The sequence below is a fragment of the Maniola jurtina genome, chromosome 5 (assembly GCF_905333055.1).
Source record: "Maniola jurtina chromosome 5, ilManJurt1.1, whole genome shotgun sequence".
NCBI classification, from domain to species: Eukaryota; Metazoa; Arthropoda; class Insecta; order Lepidoptera; family Nymphalidae; genus Maniola; species Maniola jurtina.
Genome location: NC_060033.1, coordinates 1916710 through 1934149, shown reverse-complemented (window position 1 = coordinate 1934149; position 17440 = coordinate 1916710). Strand labels below are relative to the sequence as shown.

Sequence of the window (17440 nt, the reverse complement as noted above, 5' to 3'; positions counted from 1 at the left end):
TAAAACTTCCCTTTTTTCTTACTCTTCTTCTTTTTTCTTCCCGCGTCGTTTCCTCAATTTTGAGGATCGTGGTTCCCCTTAGATGCAATCTTTGCTACGATGTTCCTCCATTGCTATCTATTTGTTATTACATAATAGGTATTATAAAAAAAAAACCTGCAGACTCCTTTTCCAAAAAATGGAATCCAGCGCTCGTTTAGTTTTACTGCAGCCATGCGTAAAGGTTTTTCTTTGTTCCCAGTTCAAGGGTTTTTGTTAACTCAAATTTTTTCTTTGTTTCCAGTTCGCGGGCTTCAGGAAGCACCTACTCGGAGTGTACGCGCCGATCATCCTGCTGTTCGTGATAGCTATGATCTGCCTCGTGGCTCTGGCGCCCATCGGCAGCACATACAATAACTTGATGGGCTCTTAATTTGTCAGTGGTACAGTCAGCATCAAAGCTAGGATTGCACGGGGCGCTTCTAAAATCAATGATTACACCCGCCATTACAAGCGATTATGGGCGGTTGCATACCTACCTACTTTGTTGCTGATGTAGGTACATCTGATTTTGAACGCAACTAAATTTTAGAGTATTCGCATCTTTCTTACCAATGTAATAAGAGGAGGACAGACAGACCTAATTTAATTTAGAACTGTCTAACCTCGTGAGTTTAGGTGCCAGTCGTGAGCCTATTGTTTAAATTTAGTCTTTGAAATTTAAACTCATTTTCCGTCCTTTTAAGCAAAATTAAAAGGAAAGAGATGCAGATACTCTTAATTTAGTTGGGAGAAAAACCTCCTTAACCGCACAGTAGACGATTTCAAAATAAGCAAATGGTCCCAGGTTCAATTCCTGGTAAGTCAGATTTATTGGATTGATTTATCGCTAAACCAGAAGTCTAAAGGTGCAGACGAACTACTGTGTTGTAATTGCAACGCTCTCTATCATGCATTTCGACCACGTGCTACTCCAAGTCATTGATGTAGATCAATAAAAGCGCGACAGAATCGTCTTCATATAAAATGTATGATTTTGACTCCAATCGCCTTCTGTCATATCACAACATGCTACGACCCCAAAGTGTGTCTGCACCTTAGACTTTTCAAGCGATTCAGAGTTCTGATAAAATATTACATTACAGTACTAACACTTTTATAAGTTACGTCGATATATCGGCGCAGAAATCTTGTTTTTGAATGGCGCGAAAATATCACAACCAATCATAGCGCGCGTCTGACCGCTATTGGTCCGCCTACGCGCCATGTTTTTATAAATATGTATTATGAGCGAAATTGCACCATTCTGTTGTTATTGCTTTTAAAATCTTAACGTCAAACAGTAAGGTTTCAATGGTGTACATTCGGTTTTAGTCGGCGTTAGGTTGCGCTTTTCTGCGCATATAAATTTTTATAATGGGACTTATAAAAGTGGTAGTACTGTCTCTATACTCTATCCACGGGAAAAAATTAGTCTAGGGCTCTCTTTGTAACGTAATCCTATACAAATGACAGAAAGAAAAATCTAAGCGGGCGTCAACCATTTTGTGGCACCAACCAATCACAAACGTTCTAATTGAATTTAGAATGTTTTTTAAAAACATTTTCGAATTAAATTTCGAATGTTGAAAACATCGTTACACAAGGTGTCTTCTGACACAGAAATAGTTCTCCTACTGCTAAAAGAAGGCTCCAACTTTCCAGAGATACTTACTGTAAAGTAAGTTGGTGCCAAAATGGTAAACGCCCACTCAGCTTTTTCTCTCTGTCATTTGTATGGGATTATGTAACAGAGAGAGCGCTATAGTAACTCCTTTCCATGGATAGCTGTAAAATCAAACACGTGGAGCGAGTTATCGACTCTTATTAATTTATGTACAGGGTTCGAAGTATAAGAAAAAGTATTAAAGAATCGAAATGATCAAAGTTTCCGTCCATTTTTTAAATATTATAAGTACCTACTTAATATTTATATAACTTTAAGGGGGAATATAAATAGCAGTAAATACAGTAATAATATAAATACTTATCTCATCGAATCTGCCCAAAGAAAATAGGTAAGTATTGTTACAAAGAGAATATTATCTTTTACCTAGTTTGTTGTAAAATCATTAAGGTCATCTTGATAAACAATTAACAAGTATTGATTTCGTAACGGTTTTATTAGCAACCAATACGCCATCGATTTCACCATAATCAGTTCAGTTAGGCTCAAAGCAGATTAGCACACAGTCAAAGCGCAACAACGCGTACTTCCTTAGAACATATCAATGTTCCTCGAGGTGTTTATATGAAACAGTCACTAAAATTAATTCGACACAATTTAAACCAAGAGATATCCACGCGCGTAAGCATGCTAACCCGTACATAACCCGACCGAGATTGACTAACGTCCAAAATTAAAATCAATCTATATGTAATCTGTCGATAAGTTACTTAGCAACTTTGTTATTTGTCGAAAATTGTACAGCCGTTTTTGACAAATAACAACGTTGTTAAGTAACTTAACCACAAGTTAAAGATAGATTGAGTATTAATTTTGCCGTAAGACAGTGCGGTTTTCTTACAGGCTAATAACATGAGTTTCGTGTTGTGTCAGTAGCAGCTATAGTCTCTAAGTATGCTGAACTTCATCTCGACACAGTATGTAAAAAAACAAAAATAGCGCCGCTTACAGTTGGTTTTGCAGCTCATTTGAATATGGAATACCTTGGCTAGTTCGGTTTTCATATTATCGTTTTTACACTAGCCATCACCGCTCACCGAGCGGTGAAGTGCTAGGATTAAACATTGGAAAAAAAATAGTGTTGTTGCTCTTCGATTTTCACCAATGGGCTTTGAGCTTTAAAAATTAAATTCACTGACCGTCGCCTGTGATGTGGTAAAAATAGTAGTAACTCTCGATATTTGCACGATAGTTCAAAATAATGTAAAGTGAACATATTAATTAAATATTTATTTCGATTTTATATACCTACCTAATGTAGTTATCACTTACCTACACACAAAATTAAAGTATAAATTATTACTTTTGAATCATTTATCTATAGAGAATAGGTCACCACTACAAACATAAGAACCTCCATAAGGAAGGTATCCGTAAAGGTGTAAACGCATTACTTGTGTTGTTGTGTGTTGCAACTGGCGATGGCGCTACGATAGACACTCTCTAAGACGATAGACTATAGAGTGTAACATATCTTAATATAAAATGTATGACTCCGATAGCCTTCCCTTGCGTCACGACATGACACCCCACAACGCTGTTATATTGTGTTTGCACCTTAACGATTTTGTAAATGTTACAAATACCAACCTAATTTAACATTATTTTCGAGTTATATCCGCACTAGTGGCAAAAATGTTACCCAGATGTAAATTATTTTTAGGTAAATCTAATATTATTGTTTTTTTTTTCAGAAATTTTTAAGTAAATTGTAACTAATTTAAGAGGTCAATTTTACTGACAAGTAGAGAAGTTAAAATATTAATGTAAAATGTAAATATAAATCATTAAAACACTACAAAGTTTTTTTCTTACCTAATATACCATACATGCTCATTGGGCACTAATAAAGTTCCTAAGTTCGATTCCTGGTGTTGTTGTCTGATTGATATAGGAAGACCTTTCGTTTTATTTTCAGAACCAACTTTTTTTTGTCTTTCAAAAATTATCAAATGAGACAAAATTTAATGAAATCGATAAAATAAAAAAATTAAATAGGTAGTTAATTGAGTTTATTAATAAAAAACATTTTATATTCAGTATCACAGTAACAATTCTCTAGATCCAAACAATTTCAAGTATCATCATTAGGAATTTGCGAGTCCTCAATCGTTCTTGAAGAAGGTACATACGCTTTAAACGAATACTCAGTACGAGGGAACGACCCTGGATTCATGACTTGGCACTTTTCACACATTCTGGTATACGGCTGAAAGTGATCGGCCACTACTACCAAATCTGGTATTGGATACAGCGATAATGCATCTGCATTCTTCCAATAAACTGGTTGGACCCCTAGAGATAAAGGCGACAATGTACACTGACTTAACAAAGTCTTCGTCAAATGATCTGGTATATCACCAGTTTCAGGAAAATGTATTGAGTTTCTACACATTTTAGTGACCAAATCCTGTCTTATAACAACTATCTCTTGTGTGCAATACTGTATTCTACACGGATTCGAGGTAAAAATGACAGAATCACCCAGTTTATCTCTTATATCTTTTGTGATGGAGTTCGGAATTGCCGGTCTTGGTAATATATTTGGAGCGACCGGATCACCTCGGCCAGGTACAAAAATAAACTTACACTCTTGTCTTAGCTTTGTATATGGGTATAAAATATCACTCAAGTTACTTAACGCTGCTTTCAATTGAGTGCTATGCTCATATCCATATGGACATGATAAAAATTCGCCTAAAAATACGATGGCTATGGGTGGACAATCATTAAAACCGGAGAATAAAGTTTTCAACTTAGATATGACTTTGAGATTATCAAACCAGACGTCGGAAAGAAAAACGATCATCCCATCTTCATTTTCTTGCTCAATTTTTAGTAAATTCTGCGAATTTTTCAATAAACTTTTTGATTTTCCTCCAAAAGTGTTTAGGTTTCCGAAAAATGGTTGAGACGTGGCTCGACTTTCAGCCGGTGGTAAAAATAAGCCCATTACATGAAAGACTTTGTCGTCATAATATCCTTCAGCGAGAACGAAACAGCTTTCAGTAAAAAGTCCAGAATGATAACTTGTCTGGGTCATATCTAGAAGAACACTGCCCGTAGGGTCTTCTAAATAAAACTTTCCTTCAGTCAATTGGGTCAATAACCCCAGGACTATGACGTCATTGACTCTACTCGAAGAACTTAGTAAAACCTCAATCTTGCGCAACTGAAATTCGTTTTCGCTTTCCATAGATGATAATGCTTCTTTCGCAAATAATTTGATCCTTATTGTTCTCTGCCATATTATTGTATACCTGTAATAATAATTATTTTCATAAGGAAAACTTTATTTTTAAACTTCTTATTTTGCTTTACTTATGTCTTTTAGTATAGTACGGTCGCGGAACAGAAAGAATTTCGTACATTGACCTGTTACTACCTGTCTCTGTCACTCCGGCGTTAAAATAATGCGTCACGCTCGCACAGATGCAAGGACCGCCCTCTTCGGGGATTGTAAGCCTTTGATCTGCGAACTTAGGTTTGTTTTTGTTTGCATGTGGTTTTTGTGGTTGGCCTTGAGGCACAACAAAAATACCACGGATTTCTGATTTTGGAATTTTAATTTTTTTATTTATATGTAACAAGTAAATATAATTAGACTAGCGGATGCCAGCGACTTCGTCCGCGTGGATTTAGGTTTTAGGGGATCCCGTGGGAACTGTTTGATTTTCCGGGATAAAATGCCTATGTGAATTACAGGCACGCAAGATACCTCGGTGCCAAATTTCATACAAATCGGTTAAGCGGATGGGTTTATAGGAATCCTGTGGGAACTCTTCGATTTTTCGAGATACAAAGTAGCCTATGTCAGTCCCCGGGATATAAGCTAACCCTGTTTCCCAGATTCCCCATATTTCGTCAGAATTGGTTAAACCGTTGGGCCGTAAAAATGTATCAGACAGACAGACACATTTTCGCATTTATAATATTAGTATGGATTATTATACCTGTTTTCATACTTAAATCAAAATAAATAATTTATTTAATAGGCTAGTAATTTTTTTCTCCTTCAAAAACCGTACTTAATATAAAAATGTTTGTGACCACTGTCAGTAGGCAAAGAGGTCATTGTACGAAATTCTTTCTGCTCCGCGACCAATTTTTGAACTTATTGTGGCAATCTGCACTACAAATATGACACACAGTCTTGCGTCATAGGACTCCAGTGATGCCCTGCAACTCGTTTGATGTCACCTGTTCACCTAAGGTCTTCAAATGCAGAGCTTTCCTATGTGAGTTCGCCATTCTAGCACCTTGGGACCCCAACGTCTATCATTTTTTCGGACTATGTACCCTGCCCATTGCTACTTCAGCTGTGCAAACCATGGAGCTATGTTGGTTACTCGAGTACATAGATCTCAGAGGTCCCAGGTTCAATCCCGGCAAGGGTTTGGTAATTTATAATTTCTAAATTTCTGGTCTAGTCTGGTTTCTTCAGCCGTGGCTAGTTACCACCCCACCGGCAAATCTGTGCCGCAAAGTGTTTCAGCATTTTGGTATGATGCTGTGTAGAAACCAAAGTGGGTTTCATATAACTGCCATTCCCCATCCAGGTTGGCCCGCTCCATCTTCACTTACCACCAAGTGAGATGGGCTCACAGAGAAGGGCTAACTAGTGTTTGAAACAAAAAAGGTAAATTAAAAACTTGAATAGGCACCTACCTGTCGATTAAAAACTGTGCCTTCCACTTTGGTTCAGGATATAAGTGGTTAACAGCATTAGTGTCCTTGGAGAACCGCTTCCTCTCATTGTCGTACAGGAGCTTAGGAATGCTGAATGCGTCTATAACATTGAGCACTGTTTCCGTCTCCTCCAGGCCGGAAGATGAACACTCTCTGCAATATTAGCATTGAGGTTTGTAACAGTATTTTTTTTTAAATAAAATAGCAAGCAAACGAGCAGACGGGTCACCTGATGTTAAGTGATTACCGCCGCCCTTGAACATTTTGAAATCAATTAACTGGTCGCCATGTGTCTAAGGAAGCTAGTAGATTTTGTTGATTAACTGGTTCTAAGTTCATCTGGATGCTTATTCATTTGAGTCATAGTTGTGCTCTTAAAAGAGTGTATAAGGAACAATCCTGGAGACGGCTGTCCCAAGAATCTTTCAAAACCATACAACCATACCAAACCATATAGGGTCTAATTTAATAATTGTAATATATACTTTACATAGCTACAACCTTAAATTTAAAGAATAATTTTTTTTTGTAACTAAGTATTTTATCCCAAAAGGATCTAGTTTTATGAGGTTATCACCTGTAGGCAACTTCTACGTGTTGTTTTTCAAGCACGGGCTGCGAAAGGCACTGGTGTAAAAGGTGTGCTATTAATTTATCGATCATTTTCTTTCGCTCTTGATAAGATAATCCAACCAACTGCTCAGCTACAAATGTACTTGCTTCCCGTCTGATCGTAAAACCACTGAGTTTAAACGCATTGTTCACTTCACTGCGCGTCTGTTGAAGTGCTGCCATTATGATTGTGAATTTACAATTAGATACCTATTACACATAACTAAAATAAATGTGCAATTTGGCTAATATTGTTTACATTAACATTAAAAATTGTAGACGAGAGATCATCAAGAATTCCCGCCAAAACAATTCGATAAATTATACAAAATTGACAATTGACATTGATAGTTTTTTTTTTTTCTTTAATCTGGCTTTACTCTGATTAGCCAATGTCAAGTTTGTGATATTTTCAAGTTATTGAATAAACAAGTATGGACTCCGTCTGCGCCGGCGCCCGCCGACATACGCGCGGCGTCCCTTTAGAGCGCTTCCCAGTCAGTTCCACCACCAAAAAACACAAACAAACACAAAAACCAGCCACTCTTAACAAAAAAAAAAACACTCCAAACAAGCACAGCACGCCCGCCAGCAAACGCCATCGCAGACGAAGTCCGACATTGATAGTTGACACTGGGGCTTTTTTTTTCTCTCGTCTGGCGACACTGGGGCTTCGTTTTGAAATCAACTAGAACGTGCTAGAGAGAAAAGATAAGAAATTTTCTAATGCGGGTAACTTTAGAAACACGTTAAACATATATAAAGAGTAGTGACCGTGGACCTTACAGAATGCAGAGACCTTGTGACCCATTGTGACCTGTGCATAGATTATTAAAATCTCACATGTAATATTAATTATTTATATATTTAAGAATACAATGCAGATTTTAAATATATTATTTAATTTTTTTTTTACCCGACTGTGGCAAAGCCAAAAGGAAGGGTTATGATTTTAGCAGTCTATATTGTATGGTTGTATCTTTGTATCTAGATTCTGTGTGTTCCACCGTAGCGCCTAAACTATTGGGCCGATTTTGATGAATGTGTTAATTGATTCGTCATAAAGGTCCATGTGACATAGGCTACATTTTATTCAAAAAAAATTGACCTAACGGATGTTACATAACTAAAAGAAGTGGGAGTCTCCAAAAAATTTTTTGCTATTGTATCGAGTGGGATGTCAAATGAAAGAAGAGAAAATTCTGAGTTCATAAATATAAATGTACTACAATATATTACAATATACTATAGGTATTTTACTATAGGTAATATTTCAGCGTTTATTAAGACGATCGCAGTCGGTTTTTCGTTTTCAACTTTATCTTGTAAACAATATGTATATCTCTTTCCATCTGATGTAGTTAGAGCAAGACAGTAGTTACTCGGATAGTGTTTTGTCGTGTCGCGCAACTACCCGCATATTATTCGCATTAACTACAGGATTAATGTATGCATTATGCAATACTATTATTCTATCTCTTCCAGTTGAATGCAATTAGAGCGAGACAGTACTCCGATAGTGTTTTGAGACCGTGTCGTCCAACTACCCGCACATTGTTCGCACTAACAGCAGGGTTAATGTATGCATTATGCAATTCTGTTATTTGCGTGGAGCTCGCGGCCGCAGAGTCGCCTGTTGAAGCTAGAAGACCGCACCTGGTGACAAGCAGAAAGATAAAAATATAATAACTCGTATAAGAAATATAATGCCCACGATTTCAAACTCCTATTTTACCCCCTTAAGGGTTGAAGTTTCAAAAATCCTTTCTTAGCGAATGTCCACGTCGTAATAGCTATCTGCATGGCAAATTTCAGCTCAATAACTACATCCAGTAGTCTGAGGTGTGGGTTGATACATCAGTCAGTCAGTCAGTGAATCAGTTTTTCGTTTTATAATATATTTAGACTATCTGATGCCCGCGACTTCGTCCGCGTGGATTTTCTTTGAAATTAAAACGTACGAGCATTCTTTATTATATTATCTACAACATTTCTATAAATTATGAAAATGTAGAACGCTATCGCTTCTTGTATGATTTATAACTACACGATCCTCTTAATTTGCGTGTCGACTATAATTTTCTCCTTTGTGCACGTGTAACATAAGAACTATTCTGATAATATACTCGCCAGAACTCGTTCCCGGGATGCGCGTTGCTGTCCCAGGGATAAGTCAGGACTAGTAGCTTTCCCTCGTGCTTGCCTGTGAGCTTGGCGGAGGGCTCCCTTTTCTGCATTTGCACGTTTAGGCCACCTGCAATCAGTACGCTTAATAATAAGAAAGTTTGGTTATGTATAGTACGCGACAGGTCGAGATGGCAATCGAGGTGGGGACGGGTGCACTAACCCGTTGTGAGTGAGCGCGGGTGACGTGCGGGTGTGCGGGGCGTCCCCCCGTCTCATACCCCGACTGCCATCTTGACCTGTCGCTTGTGTACCTGACCCATACCTGACCTGTGTAAATTGAATAGTGCTATTCTCTTCATAATGTGGCTAATTCTGTCTCACCATAATCTCTAAACTAATTGCCAGGTCTAAATCTAGTGCTATCCTTCTCCACGGGGAGTATTATAAAAGAGGGTAGTATTATACAATACATTAAGACTTGTCATTTTAGTTTTTTTTCTCTCTCGTCTGGCTTTACAAAGATTAGCCACTGTCAAGTTTGTAGTTATTTGTAAATTGTAACAAGTTAGTTAAACTATACAAGTATGAACCCCGTCTGTGCCGGCGCTCGCCGACATACGCACAGCACCCCCATATACCTAGTGCTTTCCAGTCAGTTTTAACAAAAAAAAAAACACTCCCAAAAAGTCACAACACGCGCGCCAGCAAACGTTACCACAGACGAAGTCTCATTTTAGTTTAGAGATTGTGTATAATTGAGTAACGATTCCGTAAAACCTGCGTCAATCATTATTACAATCGCATGTGTTGTTAATGCTATTTTTGTTGCAACAATGCATTGTAGCCAATAGTGAGCGTCAACCAATCAGAGGTGATTGCGATCGTGATATTGTAGCTTATTCAAAAATAACACTTACCCTTAACATGTCCTTTGTACTCAAGGAAGAGTTTTATCAATTCTGGTTCCTTCTGTGCCGTATCTTTCGTAAATATTCCTGAAAAAAAAAACATTAGCCTCCTCAATTCTAATTTCAAACCACTAAGATATGGAATGCCTTTCCGGCATCATTCAGTTTTCCCGCCCATTTTTAACATACCAAGTATACGAGTGGAACAAGTACTTATTAAAAAGATCAATAGTACAACAATTATAAATATCATGAACACCCCTAAGGAGTCATTAGCTCAGGTTAATAAATACTTTACTAGTATAGGGCATAACCTTGCAACTTCAATTATTAATAAATTGGGAGCGCAGTGCAAAAATAATAATCCCAATATGGCATCCCATGCACCCCTTAATTCACTAATGTTCTATCCCACTGATATATGCGAAATTCATAAAATTATCTTAAAGCTAAAATCTAGCAGTGCTCCAGGCCATGATCAAATAGCTACGTACTTTATTAAAAGATTTAAAAATCTACTCTTAGAACCCATAGTTCATCTGGTGAATTTAAGTTTATCTACTGGTGTTTTTCCTGATAGTTTCAAAAAAGCAGTCGTAATTCCAGTATATAAAAGTGGAGACAAAGAGTCAATTTCTAACTACAGACCTATATCGCTATTAAGTGTATTAAGTAAGATAGTGGAAAAAGTGGTGAACGCTAGACTAATAAAGTACCTTGAACAGAAAAATCTCCTTGGATCCAACCAATTCGGTTTTAGAGCCAATAGATCTACCTTGGACGCGGTACTAGAAGTGACTAATCATATTACAAAGTGCCTTGATAAGGGAAGGAAATGTATTGGTATTTTCCTTGACTTGCAAAAGGCCTTCGATACTGTGTCAATCCCTATCTTGCTTGACAGACTTTCCGACATGGGTATTAGGGGTATTACATTAGACTGGTTCAAGAGCTACCTTAGGGATAGACAACAATGCGTTAAAATTGGTAATGTTACCAGTGAATTTGCTAACATTACATATGGTGTCCCCCAGGGGAGTGTTCTGGGCCCCACCTTATTTCTTAGTTATATAAATCCACTTTGTAATCTGTCCCCAAAATCTGGACGCATATTTTGTTTTGCCGATGATACTGTGGTTTTATTTGAAGGCAGTGATTGGAAAGAAGTGAAGTTGCTTGCTGAAGAAGGTCTTAAGCAAATCACGACATGGTTAGAGGACAACCTACTTACAATCAACACCGTGAAAACAAAGTATGTGTGTTTCAGTACATCAATTCGGAATAATCCAGACAAAGACTTTAAACTTCCTATTCACACTTATCCTTGTAATCGGAAAAGTGGGCTAGACGCTTGTTGTAGCTGTGACATTTTAACCAAAGAGACAACTGTTAAATATCTTGGAATTACATTAGATGAACATCTTAGCTGGTCAACTCATATCCATAACACTTCTAATAAAATCAAGAAACTCATCCCATTATTTAGGAATCTAAGAGATATTGCCCCTATCGAAACAACTATGATGGTCTACAAGTCACTATGTCTTTCGATTATGACCTATTGCATATGTGCATGGGGTGGGGCTGGCAAAACTTTTATGTTGCGGCTAGAACGCGCTCACAGAACTTTACTTAAAACTATTTTTAAAAAACCATTTAGATATCCCACTGATGATTTATATAAAGAATGCAATGTACTTAATGTCCGACAACAATACTTATGTTCAATAATTTTGCGCTTCCACTCTAAAATTGATCCTTGCACTATAAACAATAGCAAAAGAGTAATCAAACTCCCTACACATTTTACAAATACATGCTTTGCTGGAACACAATTCGAATTTCGCTCATCATATGCATATAATATATTTAACAGGGTTAGCAAAGGTATCAACATAAGCAGAATAAATAAATTCGATCTAACCAGAGCAGTTAAAAGCTGGCTGGTAGCTAAGGGCTATGACGAAACAGAAAATATTTTAAAAGTCAAGAAATAGCGCGCGAGCATACACACCGCACACACACACACACACACACACGCCCACACAAACAAACACAAGTGCACACACAAACAAACACAAGTGCACACACACACAGACACACATACACAGTCATCTATAATTTTAGCCTAGTTAAGTTATAACTTTAGCCTAGTTTGAATATTAGAAATTAATTAAGAAAACTTTAAACTTTGTACTCCTACCTTCTGCAATACAGGTATTTCCTAGTGCAGAAGGTAGGAATCTCAATCTTGATATGTAACCCATGTATAAGTATCAAATAAAATTATTATTATTATTATTATTATTAATTTGGCGGCCTTATCGCTTTGATAAGGCCACCATCGTGCAGAGGTCTTATTCATCATCTAAATCCATCGCCGGCACTACTGAGAACGATTCTCCTCATATGATGGTGATAACATAACACCAACTGCACCATACCTTCGACTTCAGGACTCGCTTTGATGTAGGAGAAGTTGACATCAGAAACATGGTTTAGAAAGTCATTGTGCAGTAGAGTGTGGATTCTTTCCAGGAATGTGAGCACATACACGTCCACTTGGTGCGGCTGAACCATCCATACACCGAGACCTGGCGACAGGAAATATAGAATAAGTAGGTATATGTGTGTCTGTTTTGGAAAATTGTTTATGCGATTTTTGTTGAAAAACAGGCATTCGAAATCAAGGGTTTAAATTTTTCGGGTCTAAGCCAATTTCCCGCTCTTTGCCGCTCCGTATTCGGGCTCCAACAGCGTGCTGTCAGCCAAAACATTGATCCTCTTGTAGTACACCTCATTGTCAAATAACAATTTACTGGTATTTTTGTGATGGTTTATGTCTCTGTTGACTATCTCAGCCGTCAATCAGCCTGTTTGCGTCCACTGCTGGACATAGGCCTTTCCAAGAGCGTGCCACCAGACACAATACTCCGCTTTCCTCATTCACCCACTTACCGCTAACTTCTTAAGGTCGTCAGTCCAGTAGGTTGGAGGTCGTCCCACACTGCGCTTGCTGATACACGGTCACCACTTCAGAACACGTTCGATCCGTTCTGCGGCAGACGTGGTCTGCCCACTGCCACTTATGCTAGCTAATTCACTGAGCTATATCGGTCACTCTGGTTCTCCTACGGATTTTCTCGTTACGGATTTTGTCTCCAGAGTGATACCCAACATAGCCCGCTCCATAGCACGCTGAGGGATTTGAACTTGTGGACAAGGCCAACTGTCCACGTTTCAGCGTCATACATCATCACAGGTAGGACACTCTCATTAAAGACTTTCATCTTTAAGCTTTGGGGTATTGACGAATGAACAGCGTCTCAGCCCTTAGTCAAACGCAAACCTGACAAAATGTACTCACCACATCCTACAATATTGACAAAAGCCAATTTCCCGCTCTCTAGCGCTCTGTACTCCGCCTCCAACAGCGTGCTCTCAGCCAGAACACTGATCCTCTTGTAGTACACCTCGTTATCGAATATCAGTTTACTTGATTTTTTGTGATGGTATCTTTGTATGTATGGTCTCGTTTCATTTCTGTTTTGGTATTTTAGGATTGACGTCACCATATCATATGTAACATTATCTATCTGAGGGAACAGATTAGTTCGTTTGAAACAGTTGAAAAGTTCCTACAATATTTTGACTAGAGTTAAATTGAAATCACCTCATAGAAGTCGCACCACATTTTCCTCCACGCCTGTTTGGGCAGCTGGTGCGGTTTGTTGGCCGCGTCGCCGTATCCATGGTCTTCGATATTTTGCTCTTTAGTCACGAGGATCTCTTGGTAGTCCATTTTGCTGCGACGTTTCAATCGTGGGCCGATCAAACCTGGAAAATAGACCCATCATCAGATAGACAGTAGACACATACAGCTGGATAATAAACAGTTAATCTGATGTGAATAAAGTTTCTTGGCAGAAATCAAGCAAATAGCAGTTCTTTTGTAAGAGATGTGGCTATTGTTTGCATAACGACACGTGAGATAGCAATATACACAAACCAATCATAACAGCATTTTGTGCGATGTTGTCTTCTTTCATAACGCCGGAGTTCTTTCTCGTACCGTCGTTGAGATGCAGTCGGTATATTCGCTCACATACACTAAAGCGAAGAGCTTCAGTTCGTGCGAGAGGCAGCTATTATTTGGATAGTAACAAGGCAGACAGCAATATAAAAACACACCGATCATGACAGCGTTTTGTTCGATGTTGTCTTCCTTTACAACGCCGGAGTTCTTTCTCGTGCTGTCGTTGATGCAGTCGGTATATCCGCTCACGTACACCAGAGTGGAGAACTGCAGTTCGTCAATCGAGCGAGAGGCAGTTATAATTTTCATAGTGACAAGAGAGACAGCAATATAAAAGCACAAACCGATCATGACAGCGTTTTGTTCAATGTTGTCTTCCTTCACAACTCCGGAGTTCTTTCTTGTACCGTCGTTGATGCAGTCGGTATATCCGCTCACGTACACCAGAGCAGAGATCTTCAGTTCGTCGTAACTCAGACAATTCTCTAATAAAAGAGGTGATTTTTGTTCTGAACTACCTATTAACTCCCAACCGCTCATTCTGAAATAGTTTTTACGGTAGTCATTAAGTAATATCAGCAGTGATAGGCTAGTACAGAATCACCACCAAGTGATTTTTATGTTACTCACCCCTTTTCCCCTGAAAACAGTAGATATTTATCCCTCATCCCATAGAAACTGATCGCACGTTTAGTTAAAATTCTTTCAATGAATTCCGGTACAGTCATATCTTTATATAAATCTTTTTCGATATTTGAACCAAATTCCCTGAAAGTAATAGATATTATAATCCATATTATGTATAATATTAATATTATATTTACATGCGAAAGTGTGTCTATCTGTTTGGTACTTTTTCAAAACCTTTAACCGATTTTGATGAGGCACAGACTACAAAGTTAGCTTGAATCCCATAGAGCATAGGCTACTTTTTATCCCGCAAAATGAAAGACTTCCCACTGGAGATTTTTAACTAACCTAAATATACGCAGTTGAAAATGTGGGTATTATCTAGTGATAAGTAAATGATAATATTTAAGACAAATTAATTTACAACTAACTGTATACTGTAGGTAGATTCAAGGTACTTTCAGACTTCCCTGCGTTAACTTAGTTGGTCCTTTTGATTTCAATTTTAAACTTACTTTTTGTATATGAGGAAGCGTATCATTAATATCAAAACTCTTTCATGGATTATGGGATATGTTGAAACAACATTCCTTTTCAATCTCTCAATTGGTCTCCGTAGTTTTAACTGTTGCAATCTGAAAAAATCATATCAATTTAAAATGAAAACAGGTCAAATGCCAGCCAAACTCGCACTTGAAGGATTCCATACCATTATACCAGATGTAACACTGTACTTCTTTTAAATTATTTCATTTTCATGGTGGCCATTCTATCATATTATGTTAATATCATTTGTTGTTATTGCTACAATAATACACACTCTGTTAATTTTCACACCTATTATGGTTTATGAGATGCTAACAGACAGACAGACAGAAGCTGTGACGGATGGACGGACAGATGGCAGACAGCAGAGGCTTAGTAATAGCAAAGATAAGTTATTAAACTTATCTCTGGTAAAAGGGTCCTTCAGGTACCCTTGACATGATGGTTAACCATTAATAATTATAAAGAATATACTTACACATGTTAGAAACGGCACAGGCTCTAATGTTACCCACTTTGTAATAAAGTCAAAGTAATATGTAATTATTGTAATTATCAAAGACAGATTATAATAATTATTATTTAAAAAAACAGTTTACCTCACTGTGTCTATGGGGAATTTTATGGGGAAAGCTTTGCTCTTTTTAATAATTTCCTCCAAATCTTCCTCAAGCCTTGCTACAGGCAAATCTGCACACTTACTCAGAAACTCTTTAGTTTCCTCTGTCACATTAAGATGCAACCAGCTGGGTTTGAACCTGGAAAACCAATCATAATGGTACTAATTTGGTTGTACCTAAACTATCCTTTTCTACAGAGGGTATTGTAAAAGATAGCAGGCACTATAATAATTAGAACTACCATTGTAGTTTAGAGATTGTAAACAAATATATAAAACAATATAAGCACCTATATAAAAACGTACACCTATATGAATATACTTACCTACCCTAATAATTAAAACAATAATTGAAATAAGTAGGTAAGTAAAACGTACTTAACTATAAAAACAAATGTGTTTTATCAAACTTTCCTCAGTTAAACCTTAATAATAATATTAGGTATTAGTATTGGACAATATTATTGGTATTATTCTAATTATTATTACAAAATGTGTTGCAATCTACGGGTTTTCCAAATTACAAATAGTTTATAAAGTTATTTTCTGCAACTTACCAGGGGATATTTTTTAATTGTTTCAAGAAATCCATGGTAAAGCTTTACTAAATAACAAGTATACAAACAGAATTTAAACAAAACACACACACACAAAAAACTCCAGTGAACCGTTTGACACTTCAATGAACTAAATCATGACTAAATCAGTAATGAATGAAGTTGCAAAAGAATGTGGGTGAATAACACTTTGACAGCAAGATAACTGTACTAACCATGGAGTAGATAAGGCACTTTTCAGATTGAACCGAGTACCGACTTCAAAAAAGTGGGACCTCAAATCAATTTTGATTTTCTCATCATTTTCCCGACTGTGGTGAAGCTCAAAGGGGTGTTATTTATTGTTCGTACTGCAGGTTCAAGATCAAAATGATTTATTCAAAGTAGATACTATTATATTGTACTATTGCCTTTTGATCGTCTGAATTTAGATCTGGCCCCCGATTGTGTAAGAAAAACGTGTTCATCGTTATCGTCAAGAAATTCCACTCTTTGATTGGCTGTGAAAAAAAGGTAAACAGCGAATGAACCAATCAAAGGGCAGAATTTCTTGAAGATAACTATGAATAAGTTTTTCTTACACAATTTTGACATTTTGATTTGAATTGTTTTACCTGACACCTTAATTAAGGTAATTGCTATTTGACAAATCGCAAAAATGCTGTACTTTGAAGTAAATTGTTTATTTTTCTAAAGCATTAACAGCTATTAAATACATGCAATTAAAAACTTCAGTTTGTGAAGATTATAAGGGCCTCTTTTAATTTAGTATACATTATCCCAATAAATAAAAAAAATAAGTTGAAAACATTGCTGTTCGCAACTTGTTCTGTAAAAATTTTCTTTAACATCTTGATACTTTGAAGCCAACCTCCAGAAAATGATATGTTTAGGTTTAGCAATCAATTTGAACTGTTAGTTTTATACTAAATGTTTTTCATTTCTTAAATAATCTAAAACTAACCAAAAAACTTCCTGTGCTATTTATTTTCTTGCAGGCGCTCTATGGAA

The 17440-nt window shown here is 37.1% G+C and overlaps 3 protein-coding genes and 1 long non-coding RNA gene across 6 annotated transcripts in view; 2 read left to right on the top strand and 2 right to left on the bottom strand.

The window, feature by feature from the left end:
- LOC123865495 overlaps positions 1 to 2915 on the top strand; it is a 30759-nt gene extending 27844 nt beyond the window's left edge. The window contains exon 2 of the long non-coding RNA XR_006795979.1: positions 2030 to 2915. This is a non-coding gene — a long non-coding RNA (uncharacterized LOC123865495). The remainder of the gene's footprint in view (positions 1 to 2029) is intronic.
- LOC123865448 (putative ferric-chelate reductase 1 homolog) overlaps positions 1 to 2915 on the top strand; it is a 28544-nt gene extending 25629 nt beyond the window's left edge. For both annotated transcript variants that reach the window (XM_045906486.1, XM_045906485.1), the window contains one exon: positions 284 to 2915. In XM_045906486.1, coding sequence (XP_045762442.1) covers positions 284 to 412 — 129 coding nt within the window. In that variant the 3' untranslated portion in view covers positions 413 to 2915. The remainder of the gene's footprint in view (positions 1 to 283) is intronic.
- Positions 2916 to 3706: 791 nt separating this feature from the next.
- Positions 3707 to 7324, bottom strand: LOC123865456 (DNA polymerase epsilon subunit 2). Its single transcript, XM_045906501.1, has 3 exons — positions 6972 to 7324; positions 6374 to 6547; positions 3707 to 4965 (listed from the first exon to the last, which is right to left on the bottom strand). Exons 1-3 carry the CDS (start codon positions 7187 to 7189, stop codon positions 3780 to 3782), a joined length of 1578 nt encoding a protein of 525 aa, XP_045762457.1. The 5' UTR covers positions 7190 to 7324; the 3' UTR covers positions 3707 to 3779.
- An 890-nt stretch (positions 7325 to 8214) lies between these two features.
- On the bottom strand, positions 8215 to 16581 carry LOC123865451. Of its 2 annotated transcripts, XM_045906489.1 has the most exons (12): positions 16430 to 16581; positions 15853 to 16011; positions 15223 to 15342; positions 14708 to 14845; positions 14421 to 14618; positions 14233 to 14387; positions 13715 to 13878; positions 13409 to 13637; positions 12486 to 12635; positions 10051 to 10128; positions 9137 to 9260; positions 8215 to 8662 (listed from the first exon to the last, which is right to left on the bottom strand). In XM_045906489.1, the coding sequence occupies exons 1-12, from the start codon at positions 16462 to 16464 to the stop codon at positions 8479 to 8481; spliced, it is 1734 nt and encodes a 577-aa protein (XP_045762445.1). In that variant the 5' UTR covers positions 16465 to 16581; the 3' UTR covers positions 8215 to 8478. The 2 variants fall into 2 exon arrangements, with proteins under 2 accessions (XP_045762445.1, XP_045762446.1); XM_045906490.1 differs by lacking the exon at positions 14233 to 14387 and having other exon boundaries at positions 14422 to 14618; positions 16430 to 16580.
- Positions 16582 to 17440: the final 859 nt, after the last annotated feature.